At 38.3% G+C, this 15,474-nt stretch overlaps 1 protein-coding gene across 1 annotated transcript; it reads right to left on the bottom strand.

Annotated features, from left to right (window-relative positions):
- Positions 1–1,726: 1,726 nt before the first annotated feature.
- Positions 1,727–15,311, bottom strand: LOC144535240 (exocyst complex component 3). Its single transcript, XM_078277576.1, has 11 exons — positions 15,098–15,311; positions 12,957–13,377; positions 12,529–12,646; positions 8,093–8,179; positions 7,719–7,819; positions 7,523–7,615; positions 7,211–7,355; positions 6,985–7,098; positions 6,620–6,775; positions 6,390–6,511; positions 1,727–3,476 (listed from the first exon to the last, which is right to left on the bottom strand). The coding sequence occupies exons 1-11, from the start codon at positions 15,171–15,173 to the stop codon at positions 3,323–3,325; spliced, it is 1,587 nt and encodes a 528-aa protein (XP_078133702.1). The 5' UTR covers positions 15,174–15,311; the 3' UTR covers positions 1,727–3,322.
- Positions 15,312–15,474: the final 163 nt, after the last annotated feature.

Raw genomic sequence — 15,474 nt, 5'->3', positions numbered from 1 at the left:
AGTTTAGAGAAGTGGCTGTACGCTGCTCTTCATCGGAGGTGCTCTATCTAAATGGGCCTCTGTGTCTGTCAGACGGTCTGAATGAGATACTACCATATCAGCGGAGCAATAACATGCACAGCAGACTATATTACAACTCTCCAAATCTCAGAGAACACAGATGGGAGGAGTTATATTTTGAATTTGCACAAAGTTTAAAACATGAGCAGAAATCTTGCTGAAACACATCTGAGCTATTGAAGTCCAGGGATTTATAAATGAATTAAAATGAAATAATGTATGATTCACATGAAATAAGTGCCACATGCACATTTAAAAAGGTTACTTCCCCAACAAAAGACGCAAAAGAGGAGGGAAGAGTAAATGATGCCTACATGTGTGTTGACTCAGCAGAGATAACATTAAATTAGAAAAAATTGATCTACAAGAGAATAGTTGAAAGTAATACAGAATGCCTGAGGGCCTTATTTTTCTATATTTTCAATTGTTTCCAGCATCAATTGATGTAGAAAAGGGTAGAAATAGGTGCATAAAAAATCAGTGTTTAATGCTCAAAATGATATGTCTCCTCACAAAATCTGGAAAAAAAACCTATGCCATTGGGCTGCCAGGCCAGCTGTGACTGGTCCAGATGTTTGTGCCAGCTGACCAGGGGGGGCAGATACTGGGAAACTTTGGGCCACTATTGTGCTTCTCTAACCTCTGTGCATCTCTAAATGTGACTGTAAATAATTCATTAAATGTTTCATAAAATGAACAAATAGTCTTTCTTTTCCCAAAAAATTACGCAAGTGGGGCACAGAGGATGAGGGCCAAACATTACTGGGCCTTGGCAATAAAACAGTTTGAGAAAGGCTGTGATATAACACATGCACAAAAGTAGCCATGCTGTGTCTTTTGTCTTGCTGTTGGTATTTTTCAGTCTATTTTCTGCTGGAACTTGTGGTGGGGAAAGGCCTTGATTGAAGAATGAATTTCCCTCACTGCCTAATCTAATGAGGTTTGGTCTTTGGCCACCAGTCCAAAATGGTTATTTCTATTTATTTAGTTTTGAAGGATTATAATTTATGTAAATCAGTGGTTTTCATTCTTTAGAATTTCAGTGGTCCTAGTAGATCCCTTTGGTAGACTAATATTAATTTAACTTTGGGACCCTTGGCAGCCCTGTTGGTCATCGGTGGAAAGCAACTGCAGCTCCTGGCTCTCAAAACTGCGGTTGCTTTGATCTTGTGAGGTTATCGTTGCCCTCGTGTGCATGACGTTGGAGCAAGTCAGGATCAAGTCGAACACAAATCTAACCGGCACGCATTGGCATGCCACCCTGTGTCCCCCTTCTAGCCCCGCCCCTGGCTATTATCTAACCATGTTTTGTTACAAAAGCATAAAGTCTAACTGGTTAGGTAATAAAAACATTATTAAAATGACTTGTTAGTCAAGAAAAGGACATTCAAAACAGCTAATTTAAAAAAGAACCTGAACGGCCTGAAACAGTCTAGAGTTTGTAAGGAATTGGATGTAGATTGGACAGATTAAAAAGCTTATAACTCTTATACATTTAATCTTGTGACCCCTTCCGACTGATTGAGAACCACTGTTCTGGGATCTGTTTTGCGTAGGAGTCAGTGGTGTCAGTGTTGTGGAGCAACAATTTCCCATCAAGTCCCAATTTGTTTAATTGATGTTAGTCTCCATCTAGTGATGGTATAATGAACATGCAGCCAAAATCTGACTTTTGGTTGAATATTTTATTTATTCCTTTGTTGTGTCCCTTTAACACGGTCTATAAGCTTCCAAAAAATTTAAAACCATTAACTGTTTACATTAAAGCAGAAAACACGTCTTTGCAATAGGAATAAAGAGGGAATTAAAACCCGTAAACCAACACAGTAGTTTCATTGGAATGCATTATTATAAGTTTAACATGCAGAAATCACAGTAAAACCCACAGATATACCTTGATTTAGAAGATAAATAGATCAACAAGTACTCTGCACAAGTTATTCAAGTAAAATTCAGTATATAATAATAAGTGTTTAGACAGTGTTTATCAGTGTAGTTCCATTTCTTTGACGTTTAGTAGCCTACCTCCAGCACAAAAAGCAAATGAAAGTACTAGAACATTTAAGGATTTTAAACAAAAGAAGAGTCATTTTGTAACTGCATAGCAGGCCAAAAAACGTTTCCCTTTACTGACTTGAATTATTTGTTCTTATCTTTTGATTCTCAGAGCTTAACATTTTTTCCCTTTTATAAAATATTTAGCTCTTAAAGGTAAAGGCAAACAAAACCAAATTTAAACCCTGTTAACGGTGTGAAACATTGTCAAACATTCATAAATATGTAAATTGTCCTAAAAATATTATCCACCTTTATCTAACTAAAACGAAAGAACTCTCTGTCTGTCCTTTTCCCCACAAGCGTTTATCCGATCAGCAACACTTGGCGAAGGGAATTGCTTAGAACCCGAGAAAGTGCAGTGTCGAGAACAGGCTCCTGAGATCTACGGGACCTATGTATTAGTAGTGTGTTATGTACACACTGTGTAGTGTGTTGAAAAGGTACCCCTATTAACTTTGACAGCGCTGAACGGCATGCTGGGTACAGCCCGCTCTCCGTCGCTCGCTACAGTGCATTCAAAAATTCAAACATTTCAAGAATCAGCAATGTAACTTTCAGAATGAATGCTTTTGTTTCCTGGAAATAGCCTGGTCCCAAATAGCTAGCTGTTAGCAAATGACACTTATACGCTAGCATTGCTCAGGGACGCGGCTATGCTAGCTATTGCTCAGGACCCTAGGAAGCAGTGTTGAGTGTGTAGCTGTTTGGATGAGCGGCTCTCCAGAAAGCAACAATTCCATAAGCCAAACAGCCAGGCTGTTACCAACAGGCACATTTTCAAGGAAGTAAGTGCACTATTATTTAGAACGTAAACAACTTAAACAATCTATAAAATAAATAGATTTATAAACTGCATTGGTTAGCATATTAGCATTTCTGCAGCATTGGAACACAGTATGTGTTGATTTTCTCGTTTTGCATTAAAATATCTAGTTTCCTGAAACGAAAACACTGGAAAGGAAATCAGTGACATTTAGGCAAACTCATACATGAGCAGCCACTTGTACAAGACTTAATGTTTTGTGTCATAGCTTATAAAACCCTTGTGTAACAAGTCTGCTTCTCTATCTACAGATTTGATTTGAGAAGTGACACCAGTAAGAGAGTGGGCTGAACAGGATTCCAATAATCTGAAAATGTTCATGACTCCCGAACCTCTTTGCTTGTTGCAGTTGATCTTCTTCATAGAGCAGCTCGGCCTTTACTAGCCAGTAAGACAACCGAACCAGAAAACAGATCTGGGTCTGGGTGTGGGTTGATATCCAGGGAGGTCCTCCAGGACCTTCAGCACCTCTCTAACCTCCCATCCAGAGAGACCTTTCCATTGCAGCAGTTTGGGCAGGAGCTCCAGGTCCTCGCTGCAGACAAAACAACAGGAAGAGTTCTTTCTTTTCTTGTTTAGGTGCATATCGCCACCTACTGTACCGGAGTGTGTAATATCAAGGCTTTAGTACTTCAGGTTACATTTTAATAATAATAAAAAAAAAAAAAAAAAAAAAAAAATAAAACTAGACTTTACAATCTAATCCTGTAGACTTAAGAAAACTAAATAGAGCTTTGCAGCACTCCCTTGAGTCCTTACCCATCCCTAAAATCCCCGCTAAATTCCATCCCCGTCCTAATTCATATATCTTGTCACGCAAGATGTCCCTCTCTAAATCATATTTACTACACTTCAGGATGACATGCTCGACATTTTCAGGAACATTACAGACCTCACACTTATCAGACATACATTTTGCCATGAAACAGAGCGTAGATTTTAAGGCAGTATGTCCAAACCTTAATCTTGAAAAGACCACTTCATCTCTTCTACATTTCCATTTAAAACCCTTCACCTTAATTGATTTCTGTATGCTGTAATAGTGTCTCCCTTTAGTGTCTGTGTCCCACTTCTTCTGCCATACCACACTCACTGCTTTTCTAATCAATGACTTGGCCTCTCCTTTACCAAAGGGAACATTCAGTATTTCACCATCCTTTAATGTCAACGCTGTCTTTGCAATCCCATCTGCTGTTTCATTCCCCTCAACACCAACATGAGCAGGGACCCAAACAAATCTCACATCAACTCCAACTCTTTGTAGTATTGTACACATTTCAGTCAATAGATCATCTCTCACCGTTTGTTTGGAATTCAAACTATGCAGGGCTGCAGTAGAATCTGAACAAATGACAACTCTGTCTGGCCTCACCTCCTCTATCCACTGTAGCCCTAAAATAATAACAACCATTTCTGCTGTATATACAGATAATTTATCATCAATTCTTTTACATATAACTACATTAAACTCAGGTATATACACCCCCGAACCTACATGTTCACTCCCTGGATCTTTAGATCCATCTGTAAAAATTAGCATATAGTTGTAATAGTACCTCCTCACATAATCTTCAATCAAATATCCAATATTATCCACATTACTTTCACTCCATTCTTTCTTCTTCTCTAGTAGCTTCACGTCCACAATGGGCACAGGAAATATCCACGGAGGAACATTACCCCATACAATAGCTGGTCCATAGTGCTATTTAATCCGTACTCTTCTGCAACTGCATTAATAGGCCAACCAAATCCTTTACCTTTCCGTTGTTGTTCATATTCCCAACAATCACACAAAACCTTTGTTGTAGGTTGTTCCTCTCCAGATCCTTTTAACTTGACCCAATATGCCAATGACAACTTAGACCGTCTTAAATATAGTGGCAATTCATCAGCTTCCACCAGTAGCGCATTAGTAGGGGTCGTTTTCACTGCACCTATTCTGAGTCGCAAAGCTCTGAACTCTATTCTGTCCAGTTTTTCTAAAATAGTCTTGGCTGCTGCTCCATAAACCATGCATCCATAATCAATACACAGTCGTATTAAGGCTCTATAAAGGTCAAGCAGAGAGTGTTTATCTGCTCCCCAATGATAACCGGAAACGGACCTCATGAGATTCAGTACCTTTTTGCATTTTGTTTCAACCTGTTTAACATGATTCCTCCATACACATTTCTCATCAAGCCACAATCCAAGATACTTGAACTCTTTCACTCTTACCATATTTTGTCCATACAATGTAAGCTGAACATCATTAATCCTTTTCTTTCTGGTAAAGAACATATAACATGACTTTGCAACCGACCCCAATTATATGACCATCTTTCAACTTCTAATATAGCACTTTGTATTCTATTAGTCACATGTCTAACGTTTTTCCCTCTTTTCCATATAGCCCCATCATCAGCATAGAGTGATGACCCAATATCTCTACCAACACTTACAAAAATATCATTTATCATGATATTAATCAGAATAGGGCTTATAGCGCTACCTTGAGGAACACCATTTACTATACTGAAGTCATCCGACACAGCATCTCCAACTTTAACACAGAATGTTCGGTTAGACAGGAAGTCCAATACCCAGTTATATAGCCTTCCACCAATACCCATTTTATGCAATGTTATCAACAAACCTTCTCTCCACATTGAATCATACACTTTCTCAATATCAAAAAACACTATAGCCATGACCTCTTTTATACTAACCGCCTTTTCTGCCTCATTGCTAACTGTAACTAAAGCGTCCACCGTAGATCTTCCTTTACGGAATCCACTTTGATATTTATTCAAGAGTCCCCTTTGCTCTAAATAAAATGTCAATCTATATCCAATCATCTTTTCCATCCATTTACACATATGCAAAGTCAAGGCTATAGGCCTGTAGTTTCCTGCATTAGTCATGTCTTTACCAGGTTTACCAAAAGGCAGTATCAAAGCACTTTTCCAACTATCTGGCAGAACACCTTCTCTCCATATCTTATTAAACAGTTTCAGTATAATTGCTAAGACTTCATCTGGCAATTGTCTAAACATAGCATAGCATACCAGGAAGAGTTAAGTGAGATGCACTAACTTAAGGAAGTGCCTTAAACCTGCATTCTTTCTAATGGCCAGCATGGGGCGACACATGCGGTTGCAAAAAGGAGTCAGTTTCTATAGAGGTCTATGGGGAAAGTAGCCTACTTCTCACCTGATTTAAGATAAGAGATAGACTTTATTAATCCCACACTGGGGAAATTCCTTAGTACCTCTGTAAACATTTTCAGAATGAGTTCATGGTCTTAATCGCTAGTTTCAAGTCTTCTTCAATACAGCGTGATGTTTATTTTGTAAATTATGGTCCCATTTATTTTTCAAATTTTAAAAGTAATGCAAATTTAAGGCTCCATCTATTATTTTTTTACTGTCTATGTAGTAAACACAAACTCTTAAGAATGACTTACCTCCATGTGCAACAGTCTATCTGCATGCTTCCAACCGTCAGCTTTGTCATGTCGCTGCTTTCACACTCCAACAGGTCTTTGACTTTCAGCAGCATGAGGTTCCACTGTCGGACATCAGGAGCCTGATGCAACACAACACAAACAGGTCAGGAATTTATGTTGAAACCAGTGAAGATCTGATCCAGCTGCTGATGAATGAATGTCATTAACAAGCAGTCCGTTGATCTCACCAGGACAGAGAAGATGTCGTGAAGAATCTCTGCATCTTCAGCGATTGTTTGTCCAACATTTGGACTCCAGCACCTTCTCAATTTGCTCCGTTTGTTTAGGATAAGATGTTTTAGGTAAACGTGAGCGATGAGCTTGTAGGCCTCGTCTGTCACTTTCTGAGAGACACAAAGAGAGAGAGACTGTTTAGTTTTGGTCAAATATTAGCAAGAACAGAGCAACATAAAAGCATTTAGACACAAAGATATGGAAAGAATGCTGCAAATAATGCAAAGTCTTTACAATTTATTCAGAGATCATATATTTTCTGATACTATGTACTATGGTTGATACCTCCCAACCCCCCCCAGCTCAGATTTTTACATACCTTTTGTAGGCCTATATCCTGACAGCATGACAGCTCAGAGAAAAGACTCTTTACTTCGTCGATTAGGAGGAAGAATTCCTTGTTGTCTGATTTGAAGTATCTCTTAAGGTGGCTCTGTGATTTAACAAAACATTCAAATGAGTGAGACATTTCTCAATAGAAATGTATGCCCCTTTTGAAATAAGAAAACAGCAGGCCTACATTTGTGACTAAGTTGAACAGCTACCTTTGCAGTGTTATTTACGATTGTCATCAGAAGATCCAAAGTAGAACGCTTCATGTCTTCAAGCATTGCCACGGTTTCCTCAAAGACGCTATGGTCTTTGGTTTCCTTGAGAAGGGTGCCTTTAGCTTTGGTCTGGACATACTGCCTGGGAAGAAATATCATAAACAACATCATCATATTTATTTTCTCACATCAAGTCTTTAATCTACCTACATTGTGTCCTGATTCATGTGTTTTAACTGTGTTTCTATATTGCATTGCAATGTTTTAAGAAACAAGTTTGAAATGAATTAATATTTGGCAAATACTTACTTGAGTTTATTACAGTTGTTCAAAGTCTTAAAGACGGGTTTTGTTTCTGGTTTGTCCATTTTTGCTTTCTTCTCAGTCTGCACAGTGGTGTAGCTACAAATCACAGAATATATGCAGCGTTAACAATGCAACATACTGCCTTTAATTGGTGAGATTTATGTTAAGTCTGCTGTAGAAATCTGTAGCTTATTCTCACCACTTCAGAAACATCGCCAGCTCTTGGAAACAAACCTCCTGCACGTAGTCAGAGAGCTTTTGGCTGATTGTTTGTGCTGTTCTATGCATGGCATCAATGCACTTAAAGAGAAACAACAACAAAAAAGAAACAATTTTATTATACAACCAATAAACAAACAAAACAATTCTAAAAAGCAAAGAAATTATAATTTCAAAAAGAGACTTTATTATCAAATCAAATAGAAATACATAAAAAAACTACCAAACAAATCAATTAATAGGAAAATAGAGTAATAATAAACAAATATATGCAAACACACACAAATCATTCCCCATGTTCTCACAGTAACAACATACACTCCTTATGATATGTGTATCTGGTTTAATAAGTACCTGAATAGTGTCCAGATAAAGTTCATCGTAAGCTTCTGTGCTTCTCTCATGCTGCAGGATTCCCTCGAGGATCCCTCTGACCTCCTTCTGTGGACCAAAAAGACACATATAAATCCATTAGAAGTAGTAGAAATACAAATTATCAGCAGAAAAAAAGTGTGGTTTTAGTGGTACATAGTAATTTAAAAATGAATATAATTCTGGATGAATGCATGACATAAACAAAAATCAGTGAAGGGCATAATAAATAACGGCGTTACTTTTTTTCAGTAACGAGTAATCTAATTGATTACTCTTCCCATCTTAATAACGCTGTTACTGTTACTGCCCAAAAATGAGGCGCGTTACTATATTTGAAGCTGTTTTTTTCATCAGACCAACTAGATCTCTGAGTCTGAGCAGAGAGGCAAAGACTTTTTTTTTTACTGTTCTTTCTTGGTTAGTGGGCAGTGCACGACACAAGTGCATAAATGCTGATGATTGGCTGAGGTTGAGTAACGAACCTTGGATGTCATGGACAAAAAAAAGTTGACAGACTAGCTTCTACGTCGTCTATACCACTACACTACAGACCAATGCAAAGACTTTGGGATTTCTAGCTATATATTGGAGTTTTAGTCTAAGTTAACACAGGTTAACATATGAGAGAAATATATATACACCACTGGTGATATCACAATTTAACATGGGCAAATGCAAGCCTCGAAACAGTAAAGTAGGTTCATCTTTGCCTCACATACCAAAACCTAACTGATGTACAACAAACAGGCATGACCCCACTTAACACTTTATTCCATTTTGGGGGTAAATACCATATAAAAATGAAACACGTCAGTCATGCGCAAACGTGATCATTTATCATTGTTGTTGTGGGCCATCTCATACGAAGAATGTGAAGGCCTATCTCAGCACAAACAGTCTCTTTCAACCTGTGGCACAAGTCAACTGATTATAGTTGTGTTTAATTTCATTAGACCCATATTAGGAATCTGAAACGGCAACATATCTGTATGTTATCAACCTCTCTCAGTACATCGAAGTTTTGTAATCATATACCATAATGACCATTTTGTGACGTCAAAGTAGGCCAACAAATTATGTGTTGGATAAATAAAAGTCAAACTCTGAGAAAATAAGCTTCATCTGTTCTTCACTTCAAATCACTGCAACTCACTTCATAACTTAACCGAGACTAAGATAACACTGATATGGTCATAACAATAGTGTGATTCTGGGTCGACATAGACATACTATGGGTCTAATGAAAACATCAGGCCACTTACATTATTTGCACTACAAAGAGTGTATATATTTGTTATTTATTTTTGGTATAGTGCTTAACAAGCATAATTTCATTTTGCCCAGTTGTGGCCTGTTGAGGTGTTGTGTTATTTGTATCGATCCACTATATAAACATAATATCTACATACATGGCATTTGATTGGAGGCTAGTCTCACTTTGTCCCACAGCAACATTAAAAAAGTTTAGAGTTGTGTACATTGTTTCTGTTAATAATGTATTGTATTAAGTGTCCATTTCATTATAATATTCAGATTTATCATAAATAATTGAACATGCACATGTATTTTAAGTTTCATTAAAGAGGGGTAGGTGGAGGTGGGGTCACATTTGAGCATTTAAAAATGTACTTGAAAGTAATAGTTACTTTCTAAAGTAACTAGTTACTTTCAGAATTTGTAACTGAGTAACTAATTTAGTTGCTTTTTGGAAGAAGTAACTAGTAACTGTAACTAATTACTTTTTAAAAGTAACTTGCCCAACACTGGTTATTTATCATTATTCTACAATTTATGTATGGTTTTAAATGGTTTTAAAATGTGTTTTAAAGGTCCCATGGCATGAAAATGTCACTTTATGAGTTTTTTTTAACATTAATGTGAGTTCCCCCAGCCTGCCTATGGTCCCCCAGTGGCTAGAAATGGTGATAGGTGTAAACCGAGCCCTGGGTATCCTGCTCTGACTTTGAGAAAATGAAAGCTCACATGGGCCGATCAGGAATCTTCCCTTTATGACGTCATAAGGGGAAAGGTTACCTCCCCTTTCTCTGCTTTGCCCGCCCAGAGAATTTGGCCCACCCATGAGAGAGAGAGAGACATCATGGGCATTTCTCAATCTGTGTTCTTCTATTGACTTGTGTTCTTGTGTCCCTGTGAAACGTCATCTCGTGTTGCCAAAGTACTGTCCCAATACACAAGTTTGCATTTCACCAAGAACAGTTAAGATTCCCGGAAATGTTCTTGACACGCCCATTTTACCGAGGATGCATTGGTTGGTAACTTGTATGAACTTCGCAGTACCCGTATCCCAACATTCATTTTGGCATTCAATGATGGTCGGGTTTCCGGTACATAGACAGCCCAAAAACGTTTTTGTTTCTATAGAGAAATTATTCATCACTAAATTCACTTCTGAGAACATTTTTAGGCGATAAATGAACGGTTTAGATTTCGAATCTATCTAGGCAGTCTTGCACAAATCGTTGCCGAATTGACAATTTGCTCCAAAGTTCTCCAGAGCTCCAGAGTTTTCGGAGCTCCATGAAGTGAGGCGGCCGCCAGCTTGCGCCTGCCGGGGCCGCTAGCTCGTCGCTCGGATAGTCACGCTCAGAGACCCTGCTGGAAGCCGGAGGTCTTTTAGACCGGTCCCGTAAATAAGAGGTTTTTATTTCGCCGTTGACGGGAACCTGTGGTTAGCTGTCTTTTCGGAGTTAAACTCCACAAGCAAGCACACACACACACACACACACACACACACACACACACACACCGCAGCTTCACACACACACACACACACACACACACACACACACACACACACACACTAGTGCACTAGTGTAAATAAGTATGCCTATACACACTAGTGCATAGGCATACTCTTTTTTTAATTTAAACTGACTTATACACTAATAATAGTAGGGATCATGTTCCACTCTTTTGAATAAGTAAGGGGTGTTTGAGCTAAACCATAAACAATAAAATTAAAGCTCAATAAGTTTTATTTTTCAATATTATTGCAATAGTTGTAGCATTATGGGGGTTTTCTTGTCCGGAGATTGTTTTAATACAAAGTGGTTATATTGTTGTGGTTTTTATTTCTAGCTATTATTTTGGAGCCCTGCAGGTAACCTCTGTGCTGGAGGTGTTGAGCAATAACAGGAAGAACACATCGTCTCAAACTCTTAACAGTGTTTTCTGTGCTTGTGAACTTGCAAGTTCATTCTTCCAGGTACAACTAGCAAGAACGTTCTCCCCAAGAATACAAGTCTGTTCTTTGCATTCTTGGTATTGGGAAACGCCCCATGGCTTGTAAAAAAGCAAAGCATGGCAGTTGGTCAAGGCCACACCCCCACCCTCCACCTTGCCCCCCTCTCTCCTCCTCAATAGCATTTAAAGCTACAGACACAGAAATGGCACATCCTAAGGAAAGCTCATTGTGGGACTGGCTCTAGTGGCTGTAATTCTGCACCAAGGCTGAATTTCGGGAAAGAGATTTCAGATACAGTATTAGGGGACCACTGAGGCCTATATAAAAGAGACTTCAGATACAGTATTAGGGGACCACTAAGGTCTATATAAAAGAGACTTCAGATACAGTATTAGGGGACCACTAAGGTCTATATAAAAGAGACTTCAGATACAGTATTAGGGGACCACTAAGGTCTATATAAAAGAGACTTCAGATACAGTATTAGGGGTCCACTAAGGTCTATATAAAGAGACTTCAGATACAGTATTAGGGGTCCACTAAGGTCTATATAAAAGAGACTTCAGATACAGTATTAGGGGACCACTGAGGTCTATATAAAAGAGACTTCAGATACAGTATTAGGGGACCACTAAGGCCTATATAAAAGCATCCAAAAAGCAGCATGTCATAGTTCTCTTAATACATCCATGGTTTTTCCCCAGGGGATATTGTTTTTAAAGCATTCATATGTTAAAAATATTCACATTTAAGGTGGAGAGGTTAAAAGGCTGCTAGCTGGTACGGTCAACAACAAGCTTTCAGAATATCAAGCATCTTTCTGGGAGGTTAGATTTCTTGAAATACCAGAAAGTTCCTTTAAATGTTAATTTAATAGGTTAAGTAGTGGCCATAATATCTGTGTTTACTTGGACATATGCTGAGATTTCTGGGGGTTTCCTTGTTACAGCTGCTTTCATTTATTTTATTCTTTTGTTTTCATGTTCCTCATGTAGATGCCCCGTTACCAAGTAACCACAATACTGTCACCACAGTGATGTGTTGTGTTCTGGGAATTAACCTACTTCCATGACTCCATTACACAAAGACACACATGAATAAATACCTCATAAAAGGTGTAGAAGGCTAAAACAATTGAGCTGTTTGAATTGTGCTACCAAATATAAGCATAAGCAGCCCAAACACTATAAGAGGTAGGTAGTATTCTTACCTTTACATGTTCCAGCAATTTGTCCTTTGCTTTTGCTGCACACTCTGTGAACAGCAGCATGTCAACTGTTTTCATGGGATCCATTTCATGCAGGTCAGACTGACCACATGGCTCTTGACTGGGAAAGTACCACAAATATCAAAATCAGAACTGGGCAGCTGCATGTGTCACATCTGTATCAAATATTTTATTCATAAATAATAAGTTCTTATACAGCAGTAGTTACTGTGGTGCATACAGCGATAAATACATGGAACACATACTCTTTACTTTTTGAGCTATAATGGTTCATGAGAAGAACAGCCTGAACAGGGTGAATTAGATATAAAGGCTTGTCTCTATTATAAGCCTGCTTAAAATAAAGGCCCGGTGCCCTCTGCAGTTGAGGTGAAGAAAGATACAGTAGGTAAACATGCAGAGATAGATACCTCAGATATGTATCTCGGAGCCACATCATCAGCGTAAAGAAATTCTTGGAGGAGCTGATTTTGTTGAGTAGATCATCGAGGTGTTCAAATGTGTGACGATGGTAGCTTTCAATCAGACATTCCATCAACCCCATTGGTTTCAACAGGGGACCCAGCTTCACAAGCTCTTTGTGCACAGTTTCCTGCACATTAAACAGGTGCTGATGGAGGTTCTGGGCCACATCTACCGGTGGATTTGGGAAGCGCTGGGACACAGAACTTAGTATGAGGTGTATGTGGTCAGCATCAGGGGCCACACCCAGAAGTTCAGCTAGCGGCTGACCGTTGATCTGTTCTTCACTCTGCAGGTGTCGTTCCTCGTTCCTATTGGAATTGTTCTGAGCCACAACGCTGTCACAACAGGTACCATCCTGTTGGTTTTCTATTAAAAAAAAAAAAAAAAAAAAACTTGTTATAGTTTAGAACACTATAGGCCTAAATATTACTTTAAAACAAATACATTATACATGTATGTTGGCAATTATTGGACAACTCTAGTTATAATCAATTAGATCGTTTTTCGTGTAAAAAAAATCATGGTTCCAAAAGATTTGCTTATTCTTTTAATAATGTTAATGTATTAGTAATAATGTTGAGGTTTGGGCTGTTGCTTGGACAAAACATAAATGAAGGTGTCACTTTGGGCTCTAGGTAACTGTGACAAACATTTCTCACTATTTTCAGAATTTTTACAAAACAAACAATCCATCCATTGATGGAGAAAATAATCAGCAGATTAATCCATAATGGATATTTGCCATGGAATTTGGTACAGACACTCCCACAGATAATTAATTGTAAAAACTTTGGTGGTCCTCTGACCTTTCATCTAGCGCCATCATCAGGCTAAACTTTCACTTTATCAAATTATTTGGTTAATGACCAAATACCTGCAAAACTAATGATATTCTTATTAGCCTCAGCTGTACTTAGTCCTGTGTTTAGTCCTAATTATAAAAATGTTAACGTGCTAGTCTTGTTTTATGTATGGGCATACACAGAATTTAAAAAAAATATGCACACTATTAAAGGAGCAGTAGGTAAGCCTTATAAAACTACCTTTCTGTCATATCTGCTGAAACTGACCCTATGTTCCAGTAGAACTACATGAAGCAGGTAATAAAAAAAAATAAAATCCAGCTCCTCTGTCTCCACTTACAGCCTGTAGTGAGATTTGCAAAAACCCACAGCTCCCTGTTCAGATGCACCAATCAGGGCCAGGGGGGGTGTCTAACTCCATTTTTTGGCTACGTCCTGGATCTTCACAATCCTACCTACAGCACCTTTAATCTATGCTCAAGTTTACTCCTGATTTCTGGTTCATCCATCGAGTTCTTGGCTGCCATTCATTGATTTTATACTCAGTCATGAAGCAGAATAACAGTTTGTTTTCCAAAGAAGAGAGGATCAAATGTGTGTGTGTGTTCTGCACGCTGTGTGTGTTCTGCACGCTGTGTGTGTTCTGCACGCCGACACACCTCAAGGGTAATTTAGGTCACACGATTGTTCAGGTACACAGGAATTGCCCCGACATGCCTGATATTATCACCAGAGGCTACGCAGCAGTTTGAAAAGGTCCGGTTTGAACGGCACTATCACAGTTCTCAAATATTGCCTCCAACACTTTGATTTGGCTCCCCCATTGGTAACAGTTTTTACGTTTTATATCTGTCTTTTTCTTTTAAATCTCATCTTGAGACACACTTCAATAAACCTGTTTTCAGAGGGGTGAATCAGAAGAGGAGTCCCAGTAAAAGTATAGCCTACAGGGGTTTTTTTGTGGCATTTTTACTTTTTTAAATCATCATTACTGCACCTGTTTGTTTTTTTCTGTTTTTCTGTGCCATCTCTATTGTTTCTCAGTTGTTTTGTTAATTTAACACTTCATAACTTAGTTTTGTATGCTGTACAATTCACACATTTAAAAAACATTGTATTAACAATTATATTTAACCAACCTTTTCAAGCTGTATTGAAGTATAGCTCTACACTAAGAAGAGAGATGCTAGTAATTATAGAGGATATAGTCTAAGTAAGAAGAAGCTCACTCGTGCTTTCAGCTATGCAAACAAAGACAACTCATAATCATAAAAAAGTCTTACCATCGTTGTTGTTGTTATTCTCTATTAAAGGTCTCCTGCTGTCCCTCCTCCCAAATTTTGTCTTCCACAGTTTCATCTCCAGTTTGAAAGATTTCACACAAGCTGCTGTGTCTTTGAGTGGTGCACGTTTCTGCTCAGTGCTGCTTTCATTTGTAAGTCAGCAGCTTATAATGGCAGTAAAAGGGGTTTCCCATTACATCACCCATACTGTACTTTTGTTTTCCATCAGGACTGTGAAAGCTGGTGAAAGCTGTTGCATCAGTCACAATAATAACTTATACTTTGGGTGCTGCTACTTCTACTACTACTACTACTACTACTTCTACTATGATAGTATGACATAATAATAATTGAATAATTGAAATTGAAATAAAAGT

The sequence above is a fragment of the Sander vitreus genome, chromosome 20 (genome assembly GCF_031162955.1).
Source record: "Sander vitreus isolate 19-12246 chromosome 20, sanVit1, whole genome shotgun sequence".
Lineage (NCBI taxonomy): Eukaryota > Metazoa > Chordata > Actinopteri > Perciformes > Percidae > Sander > Sander vitreus.
Note: the sequence above shows the minus strand (reverse complement) of the source record. Positions and strands in the feature narration are given on the sequence as shown.

What these genes read in the sequence shown, in the direction of transcription:
- LOC144535240 (XM_078277576.1), bottom strand. Translation starts at nt 15,173, where the DNA reads ATGAAACTGTGGAAGACAAAATTTGGGAGGAGGGACAGCAGGAGACCT. An exon ending in CTGGCGATGTTTCTGAAGTG is followed by an intron (nt 7,616 to 7,718) that starts GTGAGAATAAGC and finishes TGTGATTTGTAG; the next exon opens with CTACACCACTGTGCAGACTG. An exon ending in ACGACATCTTCTCTGTCCTG is followed by an intron (nt 6,512 to 6,619) that starts GTGAGATCAACG and finishes GTGTTGCATCAG; the next exon opens with GCTCCTGATGTCCGACAGTG.